The sequence below is a fragment of the Panthera uncia genome, chromosome E1 (genome assembly GCF_023721935.1).
Source record: "Panthera uncia isolate 11264 chromosome E1, Puncia_PCG_1.0, whole genome shotgun sequence".
Taxonomy (NCBI): Eukaryota; Metazoa; Chordata; class Mammalia; order Carnivora; family Felidae; genus Panthera; species Panthera uncia.
In genome coordinates this window covers 34281823-34306588 of record NC_064814.1, presented here as the reverse complement: position 1 = coordinate 34306588, position 24766 = coordinate 34281823, and the positions used below count along the sequence as shown (strand labels likewise).

At 38.3% G+C, this 24766-nt stretch overlaps 1 protein-coding gene across 10 annotated transcripts in view; it reads left to right on the top strand.

Annotated features, from left to right (window-relative positions):
• Nucleotides 1-11513: 11513 nt before the first annotated feature.
• BCAS3 (BCAS3 microtubule associated cell migration factor) overlaps nucleotides 11514-24766 on the top strand; it is a 611080-nt gene continuing 597827 nt past the window's right edge. For 8 of the 10 annotated variants that reach the window (XM_049637825.1, XM_049637821.1, XM_049637826.1 and 5 more), the window contains exons 1-4: nucleotides 11514-11617; nucleotides 13045-13132; nucleotides 16122-16176; nucleotides 22208-22283. In XM_049637825.1, coding sequence (XP_049493782.1) covers nucleotides 13062-13132; nucleotides 16122-16176; nucleotides 22208-22283 — 202 coding nt within the window. In that variant the 5' untranslated portion in view covers nucleotides 11514-11617; nucleotides 13045-13061. Of the gene's footprint in view, nucleotides 11701-13043; nucleotides 13133-16121; nucleotides 16177-22207; nucleotides 22284-24766 lie in introns of those variants that run through there. The other 2 variants (XM_049637820.1, XM_049637828.1) reach the window with 2 other exon arrangements.

Sequence of the window (24766 nt, the reverse complement as noted above, 5' to 3'; positions counted from 1 at the left end):
TTTTAATGTAAAAACGTTACACATTTCTTTCCTAGATCACCTTTTTAGTGCAATGGAGTCCAATTCCATATAGTAGTAGCTATTTAATACTAGAAACATTTTTGGTTTAAGACACGACTACAAATGCTAAGATTAGCCCTTTTCTGTATGTGTTTCTAGGATTGTGTTTAGTCCTGTACTTTAAGGAGTTGAAGATGTTATGCAATCACAAGCAGTGTTTTAATGTTTCTACTTTGTTTTATTTTCTAAATTTATTTGCCTGTGTGACATAGATCAGTAGTATAGTACATTATGGAAAGTATATGATGTATGAGATGGTACATAAGAACTCCCACCTCGGTTTCCAAGGCAGCCAACATTTCCCCCTTTTTGTGTTATTTTAGTGATAATCTATGCATAGCATGCAATACACATGCAACTTTACCTCTTAATCTTGAAAATTTTCTCTATCACTATTTCACAGAGCCTCCTCAGGTTTTAGTATTCTAATCTGTGGATATAAGTTTATTTAACAGTGCATTACCTATGTCCACTGAAAGGAAAACATTTCTTCCTTTACTCATACGATACTTATGACACCAGATGTGTAGGTTTTCTTTCACCAAGCAATTCTCTGATTTTCTGTAGATACCAGTTGGGTGTCCTACAATTCAGTTCAGTTCTGACACTTCCTAGGATTATCATCAGATCCCACAAGTTAAGGGCTCAGTCTCACAAGACTGCCCCCACTCCAGAAACCAACTGCAAGTCCTAGGTTGTCACATATACTTCTAATCAACTGGCTGTAAATCCGTTTCCACAAGCCCCTCTAGATTGATAATTTGCTAGAACAGCTCACAAGAATTTAGGGAAACTGGTTTATTCTATAATAAAGGATACAGATGACAGCTAGATAAAGAGATGTATCAGGTGAGGTCCAGAATGGACCTCTACCCAAGCAGAGGAGCTTCTGACCATTGGCTTGGGGTGAACCTCTTCCAGCATGTGAGTGTATTCACCATCCTAGAAGCTCTGAACCTCATACTTCAGGGATTTTTGTGGAGGCTTCATCATTTAGGTGATCAATTATTAATCTCGAGCCTCTTCCCTTCCAGGAAAAAAAAAGGTGTGTGTGTAGTGAGCTCTCCAAGAAAGAGTTATCTCATTAGAACAAAAGCTGCTCCTACCAGGAAATTCCAAGGGATTTAGGAACTCGGTGTCAGGAATAGGAGTTAATGACCAAAGACAAAAGTTCCTAGTGACTTTATTACCTAAGAAATCACAAAGGTTTTACATACTCTAGCCAGGAGCCTGGGACAAAGGCCAAAATATGTGTTTCTTATTTTATCACAATATCACATCCACACACTGGTTCTTTTCAATATTTTGTAAAACAGATAATTATCCTGTTTCTCAAAGATTAAAATACGTATTATATATTGCTGCATAATAATACCTCAAAATTCAGCAGCCTAAAACAACAAAAAACATTATCTTCACAGTTTCTAAGTGTTAGGAAACTGGGAATGATGAAGCTAGGTTACAGAATCATGTGGTTGCAGTCAAGATACCAATCAGGGCGACAGTCATCCAAAGGCTTCACTAGCATTGTTGCACAGTGCTCACTTAACCTATCTGTTAGTAGGAGGCCTCAGTTACCGTCACATGTACGGCTTCTCACAACATGTTAGTTAACTCTTCCCCCGCCCCTGCCACCGCCATAGCAAATGATACCAGAAACAATGCAGAAGGCTCAATGTCTTTTGTAACCTAACCTCAAAAAAATATACCAATTCTGTGTTTAATCTTATTTTTATTTTTTTCTATTAAAAGATTGAGATTTAATCATAATATTATAGAATGTTTTTCCTCCTCCACATCTTACCACCACACAACAGAGTATATCCAGTATAAACACAGAGCTGAAACTATAAAATTTAGACTTTCTCTGAGTAGTGCAAAGCCCAAAGTCAAGAGAGGACACAAAAATTAAGTGATAGGCATTTGAATTTATTGGCACCTCTGGCTACAGCCAACATTAAATAAATCTGACTCCCAGCCAAACTAACATAACCCTTCATGCTAGACGCATATTTACTCTAGTTCCTATTACTTAATGCACGTCTGGAGTTTCTACAAGTTTTTCTTTAAATTCCTCACAGTAACATACAGCGTAATATTCATTTCAGGTGTACAATTTAGTGATTCATCACTTACATATAATACCCAGTCCTCATTACTACAAGTGCCCTCCTTAACCTGTCAGACATTTAACACAACCCCACCCACTTGATCTCCAGTAACTTTCAGTTTCTCCTTATAGATAAAAGTCTGTTTCCTAGTTTGACTCTCTCTCTCTCTGTCTTTTTACCTGTATGTTTCTCTGTTTTATTTCTTAAATTCCATAAATGTGTGAAGTCACATGGTATTTGTCTTTCTCTGACTGAATTATTTTGCTGAGCATAATACTCTCTAGTTCCATCCCCACCATTGCAAATGGCAAGATTTCATTCTTTTTTATGGCAGAATAATATTCCATTGTGTATATATACCACCTCTTCCTTATCTATTCATCAGTCAATGGACATTTGGGCTCTTTCCTTAATTTGGTTATTGTTTAGAATGCTGCTATAAACAATGGGATGCATGTGCATGTGATTCCCTTTGAATTAGTGTTTTTGTATCCTTGGGGTACAAAATACAAAGTAGTGCAATTGCAATTGTAGAGGAGTTCTATTTTATTTTATTTTATTCTTTAAATTTACACCCAAATTAGCATATAGTGCAACAATGATTTCAGGGGTAGATGCCTTAATGCCCCTTACCCATTTAGCCCATCCCTCCTCCCACAGCCCCTCCAGTAACCCTCTGTTTGTTCTCCATATTTAAGTCTCTTCTGTTTTGTCGCCCTCCCTGTTTTTATATTATTTTTGCTTCCTTTCCCTTACGTTCGTTCATCTGTACTGTGTCTTAAAGTCCTCATATGAGTGAAGTCATATGATATTTGTCTTTCTCTGACGAATTTTGCTTAGCATAATACCCTCTAGTTCCATCCATGTAGTTGCAAATGACAGGATTTCATTCTTTTTGATTCCCAAGTAATACTCCATTGTACAGATGTACCACACCTTCTTTACCCATTCATCAGTTGATGGACATTTGGGCTCTTTCCATACTTTGGCTATTGTTGATAGTGCTGCTATAAACATGGGGGTGCCTGTATCCCTTGGATAAATACCTAGAGGTGCAATTGCTGGGTTGTAGCATAGTTCTTTAAATTTTTGGAGGAACCTCCATACTGTTTTCCAGAGTGGCTGCACCAGTTTGCATTCCCACCAGCAATGCAAAAGAAATCCTCTTTCTCTGCATCCTCGCCAACATCTGTTGTTGCCTGAGTTGTTAATGTTAGCCATTCTGACAGGTGTGAGGTGGTATTTCATTGTGGTTTTGGTTTGTATTTCCCTGATGATGAGTGATGTGGAGCATTTTTTCATGTGTCGGTTGGCCATCTGGATGTCTTCCTTGGAGAAGTTTCTATTCATGTCTTTTGCCTGTTTCTTCACTGGATTATGTGTTGAGTTTGATAAGTTCTTTATAGATTTTGGATACTAACCCTTTATCTGTTGTGTCATTTGCAAATATCTTCTCCCATTCTGTCAGTTGCCTTTTAGTTTTGCTGATTGTTTCCTTCACCGTGCAGAAGCTTTTTATTTTGCTGAGGTCCCAATAGTGCATTTTTGCTTTTGTTTCCCTTGCCTCTGGAGACATGTTGAGTAAGAAGTTGCTGTGGCCAAGATCAAAGAGGTTTTTGCCTGCTTTCTCCTCAAGGATTTTGGTGGCCTCCTGTCTTACATTGAGGTCTTTCATCCATTTTGAGTTTCTTTTTGTGTATGGTGTAAGAAAGTGGTCCAGGTTCATTCTTCTGCATGTCACTGCTCAGTATTCCCAGCACCACTTGCTGAAGAGACTGTCTTTATTCCATTGGATATTCTTTCCTGCTTTGTCAAAGATTAGTTGGCCATACATTTGTGGGTCCATTTCTGGGTTCTCTATTCTGTTCCATTGATCTGTCTGTTTTTGTGCCAATTTCTGTGTTTTATAAGTTGCACAGACCAAACTGGTAACAGTGTAGGAGGCAACTACACAGGGCATGAATATCAGCAGATGGGCATCATTAAAAGCCATCTTGGAGTCTAGCACAATCTAGAAGTTAAAAGCATTAATCATGTAAAATACAGGCTTTTTAGCATTGCTTTCATAAGCTGTGCACTAAGTTTGTTTTGGTCACATTAATGATGTTATTTTCATCTTCCAGATATCTGGAAGATAGTGCTTTAATGGAGGGAAACATTTTAGTGGGCTTTTTTCTCTTGAATATACTATGTCATAGAAAAGTTGAAAACTTAAACTTTGATCCTTGAGGCAAAATATTTTGGCTCTGTGAATGGTTGCATTAGGGATTACAATATACAAACTTTGGTAGTCTACTTAAAGTCAGTATTTTACCACTTAAAGTACAATGTAGAAAATTTACCACTGTATTACCCTCTCCTCTATATGTTATAGTTGTCATATCTGTATATGTTGAAAACCCCATCATGTGGTGTTGTAACTTTTGCTATCAAAAATCAAACATTTTAAAGAACTCAAGAGGAGAACGCTGTGATATTCATCCAGATATTTACCATCGTTATTCCTCTTTTTTCATTCCTGATATTCTAGGTTTCCTTCTAGTATTGTTTTCTGGTTTCTGATGAAAAAATCTGTAGTCATTCAAATTGTTCTGTGGGTAATGCATTGTTTTTCTCTGGCCGCTTTCAACAATTTTTCCTTTGTCTTCAGTTTTTAGTAGTACGATTATGAAGTGTCTGTACATGGATTCCTTCGAGGTTTTCTGCTTGGGGTTTGCTGAGCATCTTGAATCTGTAGGTGTATATCTTTCACCAAACTTGGGGAGGTTTACAACCATTTCCCCCCTTCCCCATTTTTGTTTTCAGCATCACATTCTTTTTCTTCTTTCTTTGAAACTCTTTGTTTTTCCTTTTGTTAGAACATTTGTTGTTATATTTTTGAGTTTGAAAATTTCCATTTGGTTCTTTATTTTTATTTTATTTTTTCCATTTGGGTCTTCTTTGTATCTTTGCTGAGCTGTTCTGTTTTTTCATGCATGTCAAGGGTGTTCACAATTGCCCGTAGAAACTTTTTTTTTTTTAAGTTTATGTATTTATTTAGAGAGAGGAAGAGAGCAAGCTGGGGAGGGGCAGAGAGAGAGCGGGGACAGAGGGGATCCAAAGCAGGCTCTGTGCTCCAGAGAGCTGGATACAGGTCTGGAACTCAGGAACCATGAGATCATGACCTAAGCTGAAACCAGGAGTTAGTCACTTAACTGACTGTGCCACCCAGGTGCCCCAGGAACATTTAAAAACAATTTTTTTAAATCTTTATTTATTTTTGAGGGACAGAAATATTATCTACATATAATAGATGTAGATAATACGTATTATATTATGAGCGGGGAGGGGCTGAGAGGAGACACAGAATCTGAAGCAGGCTCCAGGCTCTGAGCTGTCAGCACAGAGCCCATCATGGGGCTCAAACTCACAAAATGTGGGGTTATGACCTGCGCTGAAGTCAGAGGCTTAACCGACTGAGCCACCCAGGAGCCCCTCCAGAAACATTTTTATAGTACTGCTTTAAAGTGTTTGAAGGATAATTGTCATTTAGGTATTGGCATCTGTTGATTGTTTTTTCTCTGTGAGTTAAGATTTTCCTGGTTCTTTCAAAGTTCTCAAAGTCTTTGATATGCTAATTAGGACCAGATCCTTGCTATCTATAAGGTCCCTCTCCTGAGTTCCTCTCTTCCTACAGTCTCCATGGTACTTTCCCTACTCAGCATCTCCCCTTTTCAGTTTTTGTTTTTAAGTTTATTTTTATTTATTTTGAGAGAGATAGAGAACAAGCAGGGGAGGGGCAGAGAGAGAGGGAGACAGACAGAATTCAAAGCAGGCTCCACGCTGTCAGCACAGAGGCCTAATGTGAGGCTCAAACCCACGAATTGTGAGATCATGATCTGAGCAGAGATGGAGTCCAACAGTTAACTGACTGAGCCACCCAGAAGGCCCTCCCACCACCCTTTTAAATATTTATTTTTGAGAGAGAGAGAGAGAGAGAGAGCAAGAGGGGGCGTGACAGAGAGAGAAGGAGACACAGAATTGAAAGCAGACTCCAGGTTCTGAACTGACAGCACAGAGCCCAACACAAGCCTTGATTTCACCAACCATGAGATCATGACTGAGCCACCCAAGTGTCCCTCCCCTTTTCAGTTCTCTGGGCAGAAAGCTGTGACTTTAGGAACTATGCACTTCTACCATGCGCCTACATCTGGAGCTAAATGGCTTAACACCTTTGTGTCTTGGTACTCATCTATAAAATGTAGATAATAATACCACAATGCCTGGCCTATATAGCTAAATGTTACCTAATATTACTCTTATTAAATGTTTAGCCTCTCAAAACTATTAATACAGATTCAGTTTTCTCAGATTTTAAAGTAGTTTTTATTCAGGGTTATGTGTATATGGGGAAGGCAAACTATGCCCTGGGCATCATTAAAACGGTTGATGAAACTAATTTTTGATCTTTGTAAATAGTTTTGGTTTTCAGTATCTTTTAATTATAAATACATGCTCCAGATTGCAGGATAAATCGTTGGGGTTCTGACATGTAATTTTTCCTGTTAGTTTTATGTTTCATAGTTTTATGGAGAATAGAAATGAAACAAATGATCCCTTCTGCTAAAGAGTTTACATGTTTTCTAAGTAGACAATAGAATTATACATTAATCAACTAGAAGAGTTACAAAGTAGTACTGATGTATCAGAAATAAAGGGAAGCCATATTTAATGGTTTGCCTGAGACAGTTCTACTCTACCTTTTCTTGCAGGTGTGTGTGTGTGTAATTGTTAACAGACCCTCATTTCATGAAGGTTTTCTGGTTAGGATGATGAATTATATGGCTACTTTATAGATACTGGTTATTTTCAAGACAATGAAAGGAAAACAATCACCATGTCTTCAGAAACTTTGCTGGGCCTCAGAATGAGCTAAATGAATCTAAACAAAGACTTAGAATTTTGAATAGAAATGTGGGAACATGCTGTTTTAGAAGCCACAGTTATGTCCTAATATGCAGGACAGATAAATGGCAGGCACTATTGCAATCAAATAGATATGAGGTGATATGACCTTTGTTGGTTTTACTCTTCTACAAAGTCTAGAATTCTACTTTTTAGGATATTACTATAAAAGGTAGTGTTCAAAATTTCAACCCTAATAAATGCACCAAAGAAAGTCTATATAGTGAGCAATTAATGTAGTTTTACCTCACAATTGGGGGATTTTAGAGAAATGTGATTTTAAACAATAGACTTTTTTTTAAGAGCAGTTTTAGGTTCATGGCAAAATTAAGCAGAAAGTGCAGATATCCCACGTATGCCCTCTCCTAACTAGTTTCCTATCACTTTCTACTTATACAACACATGTATAGTATCCCTTGTTATCAAAATCCCCAGTGTGATACAATTGATGATCCTACATTTGATGATGGTTATTTTTTTTACCTCTTTGGTTTTTTTTCCTTTCACTTGACTAAAAACTAAAATATTAATGTTTATCATAGTTCTGTGTGAAATCAGATTATTTTGCCACTGCTTAAATCATGTGATTGTTGTCCAAGTGGTTTTGGTGGCCAGGGTAAATGAGGCATTGGCTTGTTTGAGGCTAAAAAGGACTCCTAACGCTACCGAAACAAAAACTCATGATAAAGTATAAACTGCCCTTGAAATTGGTTTTCTTCTTTTTTAATTTTTTACTGTTTTTTAATTTATTTTTGAGAGAGACAAAGACAGAGTGCAAGCAGGAGAGGGGCAGAGAGAGAGGGAGACACAGAATCTGAAGCAGGATCCAGGCTCTGAGCTGTCGGCAAAGAGCCCGATGCAGGGCTTGAACCCATGAACTGTGAGATCATGACCTGAGCCAAAGTTGGACACTTAACCAACTGAGCCACCTAGGTGCCCCAAAATTGGTTTTCATATGGATCATTCCCTGATGATTTTCTGGAGATTTTTTGTTTTGATTTGCAGGGCCATTAGGAAAGGCAATTTTAATCATTAGTGATTTATTATAATGGATCATTTAGGAACTGGAAGAACACAGAATTCTGGCTCGAAGTCACTCTTTTACACTGAAAATCAGTTTCCTAGTTAGTATTGCTCAGCTACAAGAACAGATTGTTGAAAAGTTTCCTCATATACCAATGCTTTAAAATGACTCAAAAGCTGGCAATATGTACTGAGTAGCCTTAAGTTACTTCCATTTAAAAAATGATCTCCACAAATTTGCTTTCTCTCTATTTGAAGTCTCATGAGAGAATCTTATACCATCTCTGTGGAGAAAAAAAATGGAGTAATTAGAAATAGTGGTTAATTAGAAGTAGTTAATTTGGAGAAATTTCTAACTGGTTCTAAGAATCTATCTATCTATATCTATCTATCTATCTATCTATCTATCTATCTATTTAAAGTTATTCATTTTGAGAGAGAGAGAGAGAGAGCACAAGCAGGTGAGAGGCAGACAGAGGGAGAGACAGAATCCCAAGCAGAATCCCAATACCTGACTGAGCCACCCAGGTGCCCCTGGTTCTAAGAATTTAAAATTTCCTTACTACTCATAAAAATCCTATGAACCTCAGAACAGTCTTTTTACAATTTATAAAGGATGAAACCAAAGCACAGAAATGCGCCCTTCCTAAAAATGTGTAACTTCACCAGTGTTCATCCTATTCATAATGTCATCACTTAGTTGTTAAAGCCCAAAACACAGGCATCATCCTTGATTCTCTTTTTCCCTTCTATCCCACAACTAACCCAACACTGCTTCACTTCTAGGCCCAGTTCTAGACTGCATCTCCCACCTGGTCTACTGAAATAGCTTCACTACTTGACCCACTGCTTCCGCTCATACTCCCTCCCTGACAACAGTTTATTCTTTGTATAGTGGATAGAATACTCTTTGAGAAATGTAAACATGATCATGATACTTTCTAGGTGAAAGTCCTCCAAAAGATTCCCACCTAGAACAAAATTGAAACTATTATTCTATACAAGACCATACTCCGTCTGCCACTACTTACCTAGTTTGCTATCACTTTCTACTTATCTCACTTTGCTTAAATCATACTCTTTTCTCACTCTTCATCAAAATTCATTCCCTTCTTAGACCTTTGTACTTGTTCCTTTTGTCTGGACTGCTTTTTTCCCACAGTAGCTTTCTCACATACTTCATTAAAGCCTTTGTTAAAATACAGAGAAAGACAGATACCATATGTTTTCACTCTTATGTGGATCCTGAGAGAGTTAACAGAAACCCATGGGGGAGGGGAAGAAAAAAAAAAAAAAGGAGGTTAGAGTGGGAGAGAGCCAAAGCATAAGAGACTCTTAAAAACTGAGAACTGAGGGTTGATGGGGGTGTGAGGGTGGGGAGGGTGGGTGATGGGTATTGAGGAGGGCACCTTTTGGGATGAGCACTGGGTGTTGTATGGAAACCAATTTGACAATAAATTTCATATATTGAAAAAATAAAAATAAAATGTTATCTCCTGAGAGGGCTTCCCTGATGACGCTACGTATATCCAGCCATCTATTTATCTGGATTATTATATTTTTTTCATAGCATTTTACACTACTTGAATTTCTCTGTTTATTTCTGTATTCCCATCAGAATGTAAATTCTCTGGCTGAGGAAAGCACATTGATTGATTTGTTTATCACTGTACCTGTGGAGCTTAGAACATGTCTGACATTTAATAGCTCTTACAATATTTGTTGAATGAATGAATGAATGAATGAGTGAGCTTGTGTACAACGGTATTCTTTATGTTTTTTTGTTTCTTTGTTTTTTCCCATAGCTTTGTAGAGGAATAGTCAAAGAGCTATGGAGTTTAACAATGCATATGAAACAGCTATTTTAACTGAATAGCTTTATACAAATGCTGGTTGTCCCATTTGTGATTATTACCTATTGGTTTCCTCTGGATTTCCTCTTTATTCCTGCTCTGGGTCTAGACGGCATGAAAATAGTAATTATTTAATTCAAGTAAGTCTGAATTTTGAAATACCTGTTGTGGTTGGGGCTGTTAGGTGTTAAGAGGGATTGAAAAATATGAAAACTTTAGTCTTCTAATACCTAGGAAGAATTTAACATTCTAGTTGGGGAAAATGAGATATGCACAAGAGAAACTCCAAACATTTCAAATACAGCAAAGAAGTAAGCTAATGATAGCAGTAAGAGCAAAAGGAATTTAGAACTGTGGAAAGATTCTTCCGTTAGTGGGCTTAATGTAGGAAGCAAATCTTAAAAGGCCATGGTGCTCAGAATTTGTGTGTGTAGTGGAAGAAGATAAATGTTCAGAATCTTGTATTAGCCAATGTTCAAACATTAGCTCGATAAATAGCACTTTGGGTGTGCTATTTATTGGCATTGATAGAGCGTCAAGAGCATATAGGTGGTTTCCTGGCTACATCTACATCTATATCTATATTGGTATATCTATCATCTATCTCTCCAGCACCTGAATAACTGCATATTTCCGTTGAGGTAGTTTCTTTACTAAACTTTTCCATCCTCCATTGTGCTTAAAACCTTTTTAAAATTTTTATTGCTGTTTCAGCCAATTTTCTACAAACCTCATGCCTATTAATAAGCTATATCCTCATGGGATTGCCGTATTACATTTGATAATACTTATGAAATGCTTAAGACTGTATTGAGCGTTCGTTAAAAAAATCAATAAATGTAAATGTAAAGGAAATGTAACTGACGCAATGACACTGGCGAAATCGCGATCTCTTCCATAGGGGAAATGGAAACAGGTAAGGAAGGAGTCAGGTGAGCTCCACAAACCTTGCTCAAATTGACACGATCACCGGCCGCGCCCCTCATTTAGCTCAATACCTCCTTGGCTCTAGGTTTGCCCACCCGCGCAAGCCAGCCGAGGCTCCCGGAAGGTAAACACATCGAGAAGGGCGGGGCAGAAGGCGGGTTAGGGATGGGTGAGTGGCCAGCAGAAAGTGATTGGCAGCTGCCATGTCCACGTGCTTTGTGCTTCGAACTAGCTGTCGCGAGAATTCGATGTAAACAGACCAGTCCCGGGTCCTCCGACTCCCAGCCCGAGACGCTCAGCTGAGGTGGAGAGGAGTCTGAGACATAATTCCTTTTGACAAAGCCACGAAGGTGTGCTGTCTGCAAAGGAAAATAGACATGTTCGTAACTCTCCCTACCTGCCTGCGTTCGCAACCGAACCTGACACCTCGGCTTCACCCAAACTTACATACTGTTTTGTTTTCCCTGGAGCCCCAGCGGATTGGATAAATTCAGGAGGCGGGTCCGCCTCTTTTCTACTTGCTGGTTGGCGAAGCTGACCTCCAAGGGCGGTGCCCGGCCGTAGCCAGTTTCCTTCTGGGATTGGCTAGAAAAGTAGTTCCGCTGAGGCGTGGTAGGAAGTGGTAGCCGTCAATCACGAGGGGAGACTCCAAACAGTGAGCCTTGAGCTGGAGAACAGCGTTTACCGGCGGGGCGGCCGGTGAGAGGGCTGGTGGGGCTGTGGCTTTGGGGAGGCTTGGCGAGAACGAGGTGCAAGCAGCGTGAGGGGAGAGGGCTTGACTGGTATGGATTCGACGAGAGAGAGCTATCGAGATTGGAGGGGGAGGGGAAGAAGGGCAAGGGGCCAGAGGGCGGCAGGGGGCAGCGGTGGCTCCGCGTTGGAGGTTAAGTGGGTATCGCTGTTCGAGTCTTTCAGGAGAGTGGGGCCTGAGGGTCGTTCTCAGGAGACAGGGCCCTTATAGGACATTTCTTGGAAGGCTCTGTTTCGGGAAATGAAGGGTGGAATGGAAATGAGAGTGCTGAGGGGTTGGTGGTGAAGATACCTACCGAGGAAGGGGTACCTGGACTAGGTGGGTCAGAGGGTGTTTTTGTTGTAGCAGGTGAGACTCCTCAGTTTGGGAATTTTCAAATACGGTGAGAGAATGCTTCTTACTTAGAAGTGATGGTTTTAAGGGCTTTCAAGATTAGTTCCAGGTTGTGGACTTTCCTGAGCCCTGTAAGAGATCATTGATATTGCTGTCAATCCTCTTTTAGCCTTAACCAAGTACACTGTATGTTCTTAAAATCTACACAGTGATTCAGATGCTTATTGAACATTCAAGGATCAAGATTCAGTGATGTGACAGGAAAGGACAAGGGGCTTCTAATGTCATATAAGTTTTTATTACTTATTAAGGCTCTGGTGTTTAGGTTATAATAGTAAGGGGATTGACAAATCTGATTTAAAAACTCTCGTCAAATTATGATCATGCAATCCTTTTTTTATAGCTGTTACTGACATAACGTTGTATTAGTTTCAGGTGTACAACATAATTTGATTTGATATTTGTACATATCTTGAAATGATCACCACAATGTCTAGTTAACATCCATCACCAAACATAGTTACAATGTACAGTCTTGCTCATAGTTTCCCAACAGTTTTAGTTGGAAGATATTACCTCACTGTTCCATTAAGTCTCCAAATAGTGTGTTATGTGTATTTTCACTATCTCAATTTAAGATTTTAGTACATTTTAAAATTTTGGCACACAGAGATAGCACATTTTTTAAAAATATTAAGTGGTCTTGTGCTAGACTCTCTATCTAGCACATCTTACCTTTCTAGTTTGTGTTAACAGTGGATGAGAGGGGCCAGAAAGAGTCTTAACTAGTTTTGGGGTTCTGAGGCTTAGTCCAAAAAAAAAAAAAACAAACAAAACAAAACCTCTCACGATAATTAGAAAACTTCTTTATCTACTTCCTGTCCTAATCTTCCCCCTTTCTGGTATAATTGGAATTTCTGGGAAGGTTTCCTATATTTTAGGCATTTTTGATAAGGGATCTCTAGTGAGCAACCATAAACCTTTCCCTCTACCGCCAAAAATAATGATCAGTTTTTTTCTATCTCTTCCGTTCTGCAAACAGGTTTAGTGAATGAAGCTATGGCTACAGATTCTCCCAGAAGACCCAGTCGTTGTACTGGTGGAGTTGTGGTTCGCCCCCAGGCTGTCACGTAAGCAAATTTCAGTATAAGCCTAAAAACTAAAGAAAATTTGCTCAGAATAGTAACTAACATTCAGGTTTCCTTTATGAACGTTGATTACTTTTTAAATTTAATTAAGGCTTTATAGGATGATAAATATCGCCAAGGCCAAATAAAAGGAATAATGGGAGGGTCTAGTCGATGTAGTCACGTTTACAGAGTATGTCAAAAGCACTGTGCTAAATTCTAAGGAATAATCGTTTTTCCAACTCCAGGTTCAAAAATTGGTGGATCATTAATTCAGTGGATCAGGACCATTATTTAAAAAATGAAATAGCATATAATAGAAAATATAATTGGGAGTATTCTTTTGTGACACACACATGGATATTTTCATATGTATATATATGTTCACCAGATCCTGATGTAAAATGTATCTCTTACTCTAAGTCTCAGTCAGAAAGTTTCAGAGTCAGTGTCATAAAGAGTACATTCTGTATTTTAAGCATTCTTTGACAAAGCCTATTTATACTTTCTGGGAGCATATGATCTTTTTTTTTTTAATGTTTATTCACTTTTAGAGAGAGAGGGGGCACGCATGTTTGCACACGTGAGCAAGGGGAAAGGCAGAAAAAGAAGAGAGAGAGAATGCCAAGTGGGCTCTGTGCTTGCTTGATCTCATGATCTCTGAGATCATGACCTGAGCCAAAATCAAGAGTTGGCATTTAACTGACTGAGCCACCCAGGCACTCCTAGGAGCATATGATCTAATGTGGTTTTAAGATATGTTACTTGAGGGGCACCTGGGCTCAGTCTGTTAAGCATCCAACTTCGGCTCAGGCCATGATCAGGTTTAAGCCCCGCATTGGGCTCTGTGCTGACAGTTCTGAGCCTGGAGCCTGCTTCAGATTCTATGTGTCTGTCTCTCTGTCTCTCTCTCTCTCTTTCTCTGCCTCTCCCCTGCTTGCGCTCTGTGTTTTTCTCTTTCTCTCTCAAAAATAAATAAACATTAAAAAAAGATATGTATACTTGAAATCACCATAATTAACAAAAAAGATGCCAGCATAACAGCATGAGAATTGAAAGGAGTATTCTAGTGGGATTATTTAATGGGAATATTTTAGTATTTTAGATCCTAAAGGGTTTTATTAAGAAGCTAACATAATGTACTTTAAAGGCTGAACGGAGTTTAGACAATTAGAATCAAAGGTACATTTTAGGCAAAGGGACTAGAGTGAACAGATATGGGTAAGGCAAGCTATTTTCGTAAATGGAATATAGGGAGGTTGACCTATATAAAATAGGTTAGGGTGGACAATTAAGATCCTTCAGTATTTGGGTGAGGTGAAACTTGTTTTCTACCTTTTAAAATGTTTATAAGGGAATGTTAATATTTTGTAGTATTCCCTTGGGCAGTTTAGCATGTTACATAAAGATTGCCTTTTCAGACTAAGAAAAGTATATGTATTTTACTATAATACTTCCTTTTTTTCCTTCCTGTATTTCCTGGGGCCATATTTCTTTGCTAACTATGGGCCATGGAACAAGTTAAGCATGTTATTAGCTATGAGTTAGGTACTATTTCAGTCTTCATTTTTTCCGCCTCCCTCTCAGCCTTTGTTTTATAGGTGAGAATACCAAAGCAGGGAGAAATTAAGTAAATTGCCCTTGGGAACAGCCAAGAAGGGGAACCTGGATCAAACCCAGGCAGTTTGTCTCCAGAGCCTGTGCACTTAGGCAGTATTGTATGTTGCGTTACCATATTGGTATTCAACATATATTGCTTTTTTTTGTTAATTAAATACGTAATTTTAGTGTTTTTTTAAAAGTTTTTTATTTATTTGTATTCTTTTAACAAATAATGCTCAAACATCTACTCTATGCCTAAAGTACTGGATTATAGATTCTGGAGGTAGAAGGGAAAATGAGAGTTGGATTCCTTTCTGTTATAGAGTTTATATTCTAGTGGGAGGAACACTAAGTTACTATAGGCTTGAACACTACACAGTGTGCTATGATAGAGAATGATAGTAGGGAGTAGGACTTAGGCTGTCAGGAAGGGCCTCTCTGAGGAGGTGACACATAAGCTGGAGATATGAAAGGGATGGAAGAGTATGGGAAAGATTCCTGACAGGAACAAAGCTGGTGTAAAGGTTTTGATTCAAGGAGCTTGGTCTATTTTAGGAATTGAAGTTGCAGGAGACTGAAGCAGAGTAAGTTAGGAGGGTGGCAGGAAAATAAGGTTGGAGAGGTAGGCCTAATCAAATTGTTTTTCTTTTTTTTCTTTTTAGGTCTAATCAGTTTTGGTAACTATCTAAGGCATACCGCTTTTTTTATAGGATTTAGGATAACTCCTATGATTTTCTTTAAATGTAATTTTTCACATGAAATGAAATGATTTGATATTTTGAAGAATTTTTTCCCACTTGCTGATATCCATATACTTCCTATTTAAAATATCTCAGTGACCCTAACAGTATCATTTTTCTTCACTTCTATGCATTGTAATATTTTCTCATGTCTTGTCTATTGCAAAAGTTCTGTGAGGACGTCTTAGTATCTCCTAATTTTTCACCTGCAGCAAAATACAGATTCATTTTGCTGTATACAGGTAAGAGACTAGGTATGTAACCAATTTAAAGAAAAGGTCATGAAATACTGAGTCATCAGCAACAGTTTTTCTTGCTCTGGTAAATTCTTTTGCTTTGACTCAAGAGGAAGGTCCTGCCATAGCCTTGTGTCATCACTCTTTCAAATACAAGTTAGAATATCTGTGTCAAATTAAGAGAACATGACTTTTAAGAAGAGACAATGTTTAAAGATATTAAAATTTCATTTGCATTTCACTTAATAACATATTCAAAGAAACTAGAAAGCAGGGTTGCAGAACTATCAGTTGATGAGAGTTGGTTTTTTTTCTTTTTTCTTTTTTAAATATTTTAAGTGACTTTAGAAAGAACTTTTTCATGTTTTGTTTTAAGCTGTCAGGATAAATTTTATCCATTTCACCCCTTTCCAGGGAGCAGTCCTACATGGAAAGTGTTGTGACTTTTCTACAGGATGTTGTACCACAGGTAAGTGTCTGTGTAGTTTCAGAAATAGTAGGCCCCAGTAGTAGAACCATTGGCCAGGAAAGTTCTGAAATGTTCTCTTTCCTAAACTTGACACAGGTATCATCAACTTCACAAAGACTTTTGATGTTTTAGCATCCTGAGCATTGGTAGGGTAGAACCATACTTGTTAGTATTACTTGTGCCTTAGTTTTGTGCTGACAGTGGCACAATTATCATTCCTCAGGACTTGCTCTCATAAACAGAATCAAGGTGAGACATTAGTTGAGAGATGGGACTTGGGACTCTCTAGTTGGGTTCTATTTCCAGAATCTTCCTCTTGTCCTCGTTAAATGTTGCCTGTCTGAAGTGATTAATGCAAAGTATATATTTTGCATTTTATTAACTAGATATTATATTAACTAAATACTATACTGAACACAAATCTGTATCTTTTTCATATTGTGCAGTATTTATATGCCAAGTAGAGTATACCTTGTTACTCTAACTTATACAGAGTTCCATCTATATAAATGTAACAATAAAGAATAAGAGCAGCCCTTCTGGGATCATATCTAGTGCAGTGTTGTCCAGACTTAACATAAATGTCACTTGGCTCATGTGTTAAAAATAATAATTTCCAGGCCCCTTTCCCAGAGAGTTTGACTCAGTGGAATTGAGGTGGCATCCAGTTTGAGCCTCTGGTGATTCTTGTGAAACAGTAGCTGTGGGAAGCACTGTTCCGTGGAACTACTGAAGGGAAAGTTATTTTCTCCTTGTGGTGATGTCAGTATTTCCCGACTGCAAGGAATCTGTAACTGCACTGTTCAGAAAAGGACATTCATAGATCCAGTGTCTCAGCTTTATGACCACATCCTAGAAAAGTCTAAAATCCAGATCTCAGTTATACTAAATAAATTGTATTTATCAAATAAATTAAAGTATCGGGGTATTGGTATTCCTTTATTATGTTCAGACAACTCTAATGGAAATAGGTCACAATGACAAGGTTCATAGGAGCATGTAAAGAATAACAAATGCTTGCAGTGCCTGGGTGGCTCAGTCAGTTGAGTGTCTGAACTTGGCTCAGGTCATGATCTCACAGTTTGTGAGTTCGAGCCCCACATCGGGCTGCTGCTATCAGCACAGAGCCCACTTCAGATCCTCTGTCCCTCTCTTTCGGCTCTTCCCCCACTTGTGCGTGCGCTCGCTCTCTCTCTCTCTCTCTCTCTCTCAAGAATAAATAAAACATTAAAAAAACTTTTAAAAAAGGAATAATAAATGCTTTCCTTTTTTGAGGAACTTGGTTACTAAGGGAAGTAAAATTGCTAAAACAAGCATATCAGTAAGTGTTCTACATGATAGTACAGACTGAATGTGTAATTGCTAAGAGAATGCATAGCAGAGAAAGAGTGAGAGTCAAGTTCCAAAGGATATCAGAAGTAGCATTAGTTAAAATGAATGGAATGCTTGGGTATTTGATGTTGGAGGAGGCTGGCTACCTGGGTATGGTAGGCAAAGGAATTGCTGTGGCTGTAGAGTATCTTAGACTATGTACAGAAGACTAGTTCTAGAGAGCAACCTGGGACTGAAATCCAACCTGGGCTCTACAAACTGCTCTTTCTCTTAAGCCCTGAGCCCTGGCATGAAACTAGTTCCAAGGAAGGGGCTTTTAAAATTTTTTGTAATTTGCCTGCCCCTAGAGTGCCTCTTTATCACATTTTTACAAAGGCATCTTTGTGTTAGTGGAAACCCTGCATGGCAAGCAGTTCTTGCTGGCTGGAGGAGAAAGGCTGTGGTCAGAGGCTTTGAGGGAATAGAGAGTTTGGTAGAGAAACAAGAATACCAGATTGAGTAATAGATTGACAATAGGGGGTTCTTAAACCTGATAGGGTAAAAGTTCTGGAAGGTATAAGATTAATATAGTGTTTATGAGCATTACTACATTAGAAAGGAGATAATCTGTGCAATTGATTGTGAAGATTTGGATCAGAGTAGCAACTGTGGAGGTAAAGCTGTAGTCATGGATCTAAGAATTAGAATGTTCATTCAAGAAATATGTAAGTCATTATTCTGTTTACTCTGGAAAGAAAGCAAAAATTCAGGCAGCAGACATTTACTTGAGCACCCACTATGGGACAGTCACTGTGTTACACTGAGGGGATATTTGGTGCTTCTCCTTAAGGCTTCATGGTCTTGTGTAGCAGTAGTTGGCAAACTTTCCCCAAAAGGGCCGGATAAGCTTTGCAGGTCATACAATATCTGTTGCATCTACTTAGTACTGCTTTTTATGTAAAGGAAAGGGCATGGCCATATTCAAATAAAATTTTATTTATGAACACAGGTGGTGGGCCAGATTTGGTGTTTGGTGACCTCTGGTCTTTTTTTCCCCATATTTAATCCAGAATCCCCCAGTGGTACTGTGCAGTCAACCATTTGGAAAAATTATGTTTTTTGCTGATGTTATGTTCCAACTCCTGTTCTGGAAATTGTCAAATTCATGGAGCCTAGAAATTATTCTCTGGGTTTCCAAATAGCCACAAAAGGGGGAAAATGTGTTGTTAGACTGGTATCAGCTTCTTCAGCTGTTACAGATAGAATGAATTACCATTGTGTTCAGCAGATGTCATTGATGCCTTGTAGATGCCCTTAGCTGTGCTGTTTGATCTAATAATTGTACTTATGAAAATTTATTAAAAAATAATTCAGCAAGGAAAAAGTTAAAGCTCAGAATTTTTTTTTTTTAATTTTTTTTTAACGTTTATTTTTGGGACAGAGACAGACAGAGCGTGAACAGGGGAGGGGCAGAGAGAGAGGGAGACACAGAATCTGAAACAGGCTCCAGGCTCTGAGCAGTCAGCACAGAGCCCGACGCGGGGCTCGAACTCACGGACCGTGAGATCATGACCTGAGCCGAAGTCGGACGCTTAACCGACCGAGCCACCCAGGCGCCCCAAAGCTCAGAATTTTTCATTTCAGTGTTTGTGTGTGAAAGTTCTACATTTTCAGTGTAAAAAATTGTAGCCAGCCCAGGGGTGACTGGGTGGCTCAGTCTTACTTAAGCGTCTTACTTCGGCTCAGGTCATGATCTCATGGTCTGTGAATTTGAGCCCCGCAACGGGCTCTGTGCTGACAGCTCAGAGCCTGGAGCCTGCTTCGGATTCTGTGTCTGCCTCTCTCTCTGCCTCTCCCCAACTTGTTCTCTCTCTCAAAAATAAATAAAACTTAAAAAAACTTAAAAAAAATTATAGCCAGCCCAAATGTCAATAGCAGTCAAACAAATTATGGTACGTTATCCCTATAGAATAATTTGCGGTAATTAACAATTATACTTTTTGGCAAAAGGGAGGTTATTTCTGTATGATAAAAGAAACAAAACATATACATACAACAAAAAAATACAACATACCTACAATGGCTGTAACTATGTCTTTTAAAGTTCAACAATAACCTTATGCTTGTGAATGGGTATATGTGGTAGAAACCTGGTAAGGAATAAAAGGGAAAATAACGAAATACTGTAAATAATGGGGTGGAAGTTTTGATTCTAAATAAGAGGGCTAGAGTAATTGCATCTTGGTTGAAGAAGGAGAGCTAATAATCAGTGCTCGGCAGGAGACTTTTGTGTGGTACATTGATACTGACCTCCATTAAGGTAGCAAGTGAAAGCTGGATGGGCACTGGGTGAGTATGTGCCTCACTAAGAATAAAATACCTACACATGGGCAAGAGATATCATAAGCTAAGAGGCAAAATGACATGATGTCATATGCCTTCTTTGTGCAGACCTGCAGGAAGGCACACAGGAAACAGCACTCAGATGCCTCAGCTTCACTTTTTTTTCAAGAATGCTTAGTAAAGAACACCATGTCTGCTAAGGAGAGAGGAGAACTTGAAGACATAGCAAAAGTAGACAAGGCTTGTTTTGAAAGTCTTATTTTCCCCTGAAGGGGAAAGAAAAGTTCAAGAATCCCAGTACACTGAAAGACCTCATTCAACTTTGTTTTGTTCTGCATATCACTCAGAAATCAAAGGAGAACATCTTACAAATGTTGCAGAGGAATTGAGAGAATGTTGAATAATGCTGCAGGTGATAAATCTGCTAAGCTGAAGAAAATTCTGAAAAATGTTACTGCTTTACCAGATGAAAGGAGAGCTTGATGTGGGGAGAAAAAGTTGTCTTAAATGCACTGTGCTATTCCAGATTGGATCCTGGAACTGAGAAAGAACATTAGTGGAAAAACTGATGAAAACCAAATGAAGTGTGGGGCTTAATTAATAGTAATGCATCACTGTCAGTGTCCTAGTTTTGAGAAATGTTCCATGGTAAAGTCAGATTTGATTAGATAGTTAACATTAGGGGAAACTGGTTGAGGGATATATGAGAACTTTGTACTGTATTTAATAATCTAAAATTATTCCAAAATAAAAAGTTTATTTTTACAAAAGATTTTAAGCATGAAAAGAACAAAGAGGAAGGAGGTGAGGATGAGGCAGTTGAAGATAAAGTTGATGAATTAGTTAGATATAGTGCAGGTTTTCTCCTCTTCTTCAAAGGAATTAACTATACGCATCTCACTTTTTTTTTTTAAAGGCAATGAGATTTGTAAGGATTTGTAAGATAATTTCTTTTACGTAGTAAATTTATTAAAGTAATTTTGTCTTTTAGTAGTATTTTCAATGTAGATAATTTTTTTTGAGAGAGCGTGCATGTGTATGTGTGTGTGTTTGCGTGTGCGTGTGTGCACTAGCAGGGGCAGAGAGAATCTCAAGCAGCCTCCATGCCCGGTGTGAGCCCAATGCCGGGCTCTATCTTGCCACTGAGATCATGATCTGAGCCAAAATCAAGAGTCAGATGCTTAATTGACTGAGCCACCCAGGCACCCAATGTAGATACTTTTCAGTTATCATACAAGGTACAAGGGCTGTAAACTGGCATGGAAATTTAAAGTGGGTCGAGTATAACATAAATTATATGCAGGTTGGTAGTTTTTATATGCTTTTGGTACAGTTTATATTAAATAATTATTTTGTGAACTGGGTACCACTTTATGATTGAAAATGTTGCAGGCCTTTTGTTGACATTCTAAATGCTTATAAATATATACAATTTTTAAACATTTTAAAATGGAAACATTTGCTTTATGCAGCAATGACTCCCTTTAAATACGGATGGATACCGTTGACACTTATGATTTCATGGCAGCTAAACTTGTCTTTGTGAACTTTGCTGGCCTGCAGAAACCAGCTAATAGGTTGGGTCTAGAAGCCAGATAAGAGACTTAAAAAGTTTAATACTGTACTTTTTTATTCACCCCCAACTCTGGCTCTTGCCTTCTACCTGGAACTGGAGGCAAGCAGAAAGTAATATATTAGAAAATTCTAGGTAGAGTGTAGTTACATGATCATAAACACCTGAGACTAAATAGATACGTGTGGTAGTTTTGTTTTTTTCTTCTTTTTCTTTTAATTTTTTTTTTTTTAACATTTACTTATTTTTGAGAGACAGAGAGAGAGAGACAAAGTGCGAGTGGGGGAGGGGTAGAGAGAGAAGGTGACACAGAATCCGAAGCAGGCTCTGGGCTCTGAGCAAGCTGTCAGCACAGAGCCCAATATGGGGCTCAAACCCATGAACCATGAGATCATGACCTGAGCTAAAGTCAGATGCTCAACTGACTGAGCCACCCAGGTGCCCCAGTTTTGTTTGTTTCTTAAGCCTTCTTATTTGTTGATCAATATAGGGGGTGATGTAGGTTTTTGAGTGCCTTTCAGTTATAGTGATGTTTCCTAATAGACTATGATCATTGTATTTTAGGTTTCTGCAATTCTTTAATAAGTTAAAACCCCCTTTTTTGGCCAAGGTTATCACAGTTCTATATAACTTTCTTTGGGAGTAAAGATATTACAAAATGTGCTAGTTCCTAAGATGTTGGAACATCTTGGTGAAGTTGGAAAGAGATAAGATTGGCTTTATTTAAGTTACTTTTTGTCTTGAACTTCTGTAATACTATAACTGTAAAACATTTTTATTCAAACCTTTCTATTTACTATGCAGGCTTACAGTGGAACACCTCTGACAGAAGAAAAGGAGAAAATAGTCTGGGTCAGATTTGAAAATGCAGATTTAAATGGTATGGTTTTAACTTTTTTGGAACATATGAATTAAATGTTTGTTGGAGGATGACCTAATTCTAAAAAGAGAACTCTTACTTTAGATTACTTTCTCTACAGTAAGTTTTTAGTTTTCAAACGAAATTTATTTTTAGTTTAAAAAGTAACGTAACCACACTATGGAAACTTCATTAGAACTTGTACAAGTCTTTAAAAAAAATTTTTTTTTTTTATGTTTGGTTATTTTTGAGAGACAGAGAGATACAGCATGAGTGGGGGAGGAGCAGAGAGAGAGGGAGACACAGAATCCAAAGCAGGCTTCAGGCTCTGAGCTGTCAGCACAGAGCCCGATGGGCTTGGACTCACGAACAGTAAGATCATGACCTGAGCCGAAGTTGGACACTTAACTGACTGAGCCACACAGGCGCCCCTGTATTGTAAAAGTCTTAAAGTAACTGTAACATATGGTGCCTAGCCTTAAGCTTTAGGACATAAAGATTTCTTAGAGAAGTTAATGTTTGATCAGTTGTATAGGATTTATAACTGCACACTTAGTACTGTTGAACTTTTTAGACTTTTAACATTTTTTTCTGGACAAGATTTATGTCTGGGTTGGCTCTTTTGTTCTCAGATACATTCCTGCATTCCATTTCTTTGTCCCATCCTGCTCCCTTGCAAGGTGGCTGCCCATTGTCTTTTTCCCATGATACCATGTCTGTTGTCTTCTGCTGAGTTTGGGAGGCATTGGTGAGAAATTGAATGAGAGGATGGGAGAAAGGGAAGAGTATTATTCCTTCTCCTCTCTCTGTTAGTGACTGCATTTCCTCTGTCGTTCTGGCTTCTTCCAGGCAGTTCCATTGGTGTTCCAGTTTTTGCCAGATGACCCAGCATCCTATACTCTCTGTCTCCCTAGCCTCGGGGTGGTAATGGTTTCCTACTGTTGTTAATACAATAGGCAGCCTCAAAGTTCCTTTTTTAGTCTCTCAGCTATTCTGTCGTCTGTAACCAGTTGTCTTTATTAAATTCTCAGTTATGAACACACTGAATTATTTTCATTTCCTAGTGGGGCTTTGACCGATATCATACTCTTGAGTCTTCATCTCCTCTAAGACTTTAAAAATGTGATGCTGTATTTTTTTTTTCTTTAAGCTACTGTCCAGGAGAGAGAGGCTAAGTAGCACTTCTGCAAATTGGTTTTTTTTTTTTTTTTTTTTTTTTTTTTGCATTTTTGGATTCTTTATTAGCTGATTCATTCAAATAATAGCAACTTGTTGGGTTCTCTTTGTGGGAAATAAAAATTCATTTGTATGGGTAATTATTTATGACTTATAAACTTTTCCTACTATGTTTGCCTTTGAAAGCTTCTTATATCTTTGATTTTCTTTCTTTTTATGACTGTTAAATTGCCTTGTTTACTAGTGTATCCTTCCTTCTTTTTTCCTTTCCTTCATTAATAACTAGGTAACTATTCATCTTTTGTTTTCTATCTTTTCCTCTTGAATTCAGACTCTTCTTTCTTTTCTGGAAGTATATTTTGTTTAGTGGATGTCAGAAAGTATTAGAGAGCTCTCTCTCTCTCTTTTATTTTTTCTTTTTTTAAATATTTTATTCTTAAGTAATCTCTGCTTCCAGTGTGGAGGTCAAAGCCACAACCCTGAGATCAAGAGTTGTATGCTCCATTGACTGAGCCAGCCAGGCTTAGCATTAGAGCACTTTCTTTCTTTCCTTTTTTTTTTTTTTTTTTAATGTTTATTCTTGAAGAAGAGACAGAGTTCAAGCAGGAGAGAGTCAGAGAGACACAGAATCCAAAGCAGGCTCCAGGCTCTGAATGGTCAGCATAGAACCTGATGTGGGGCTTGAACCCACAAACTGTGAGATCATGACCTGAGCCAAAGTTGGATGCTTAACTGACTAAGCCACCCAGGTGCCCCTAGAGAACTTACTTACCTTAATAACAAAGCAAATGGTTGTCGTCTTGGAAATATTAGTGCCAGATAGTAGCAAAAGCTTGTTATACAACATATGTGAAATATTAAAAATAATTTTTATTTTTTTATTTTTTAACTTTTAATTATTATTATTTTTTAAATGTTTATTTATTTTTGAGGGAGAGAGACGGAGTGAGAGCAGGAGAGGCATAGAGAGAGAGGGAGACACAGAATCCAAAGCAGGCTCCAGGCTCTGAGCTGTCAGTACAGAGCCTGACACGGGGCTTGAACTCACGAGCTGTGAGATCATGACCTGAGCCTAAGTTGGACGCTTAACTGACTGAGCCATCCAGGTTCCCCTTAGCTTTAAATTATTTTTTTAATTTAAATCCAAGTTAGTCAACATATAGTGTAATAATAATTTCAGGAATAGAATTTAGTGATTAGTCACTTACATATAACACCCAGTGCTCATTCCAACAAGTGTCCTCCTTATTGCCCCCACCCCTTTAGTCCTTCCCCCTACCCAACACCCTGCCAGCAACCCTCAGTTTATTCTCTGTATTTAAGAGTCT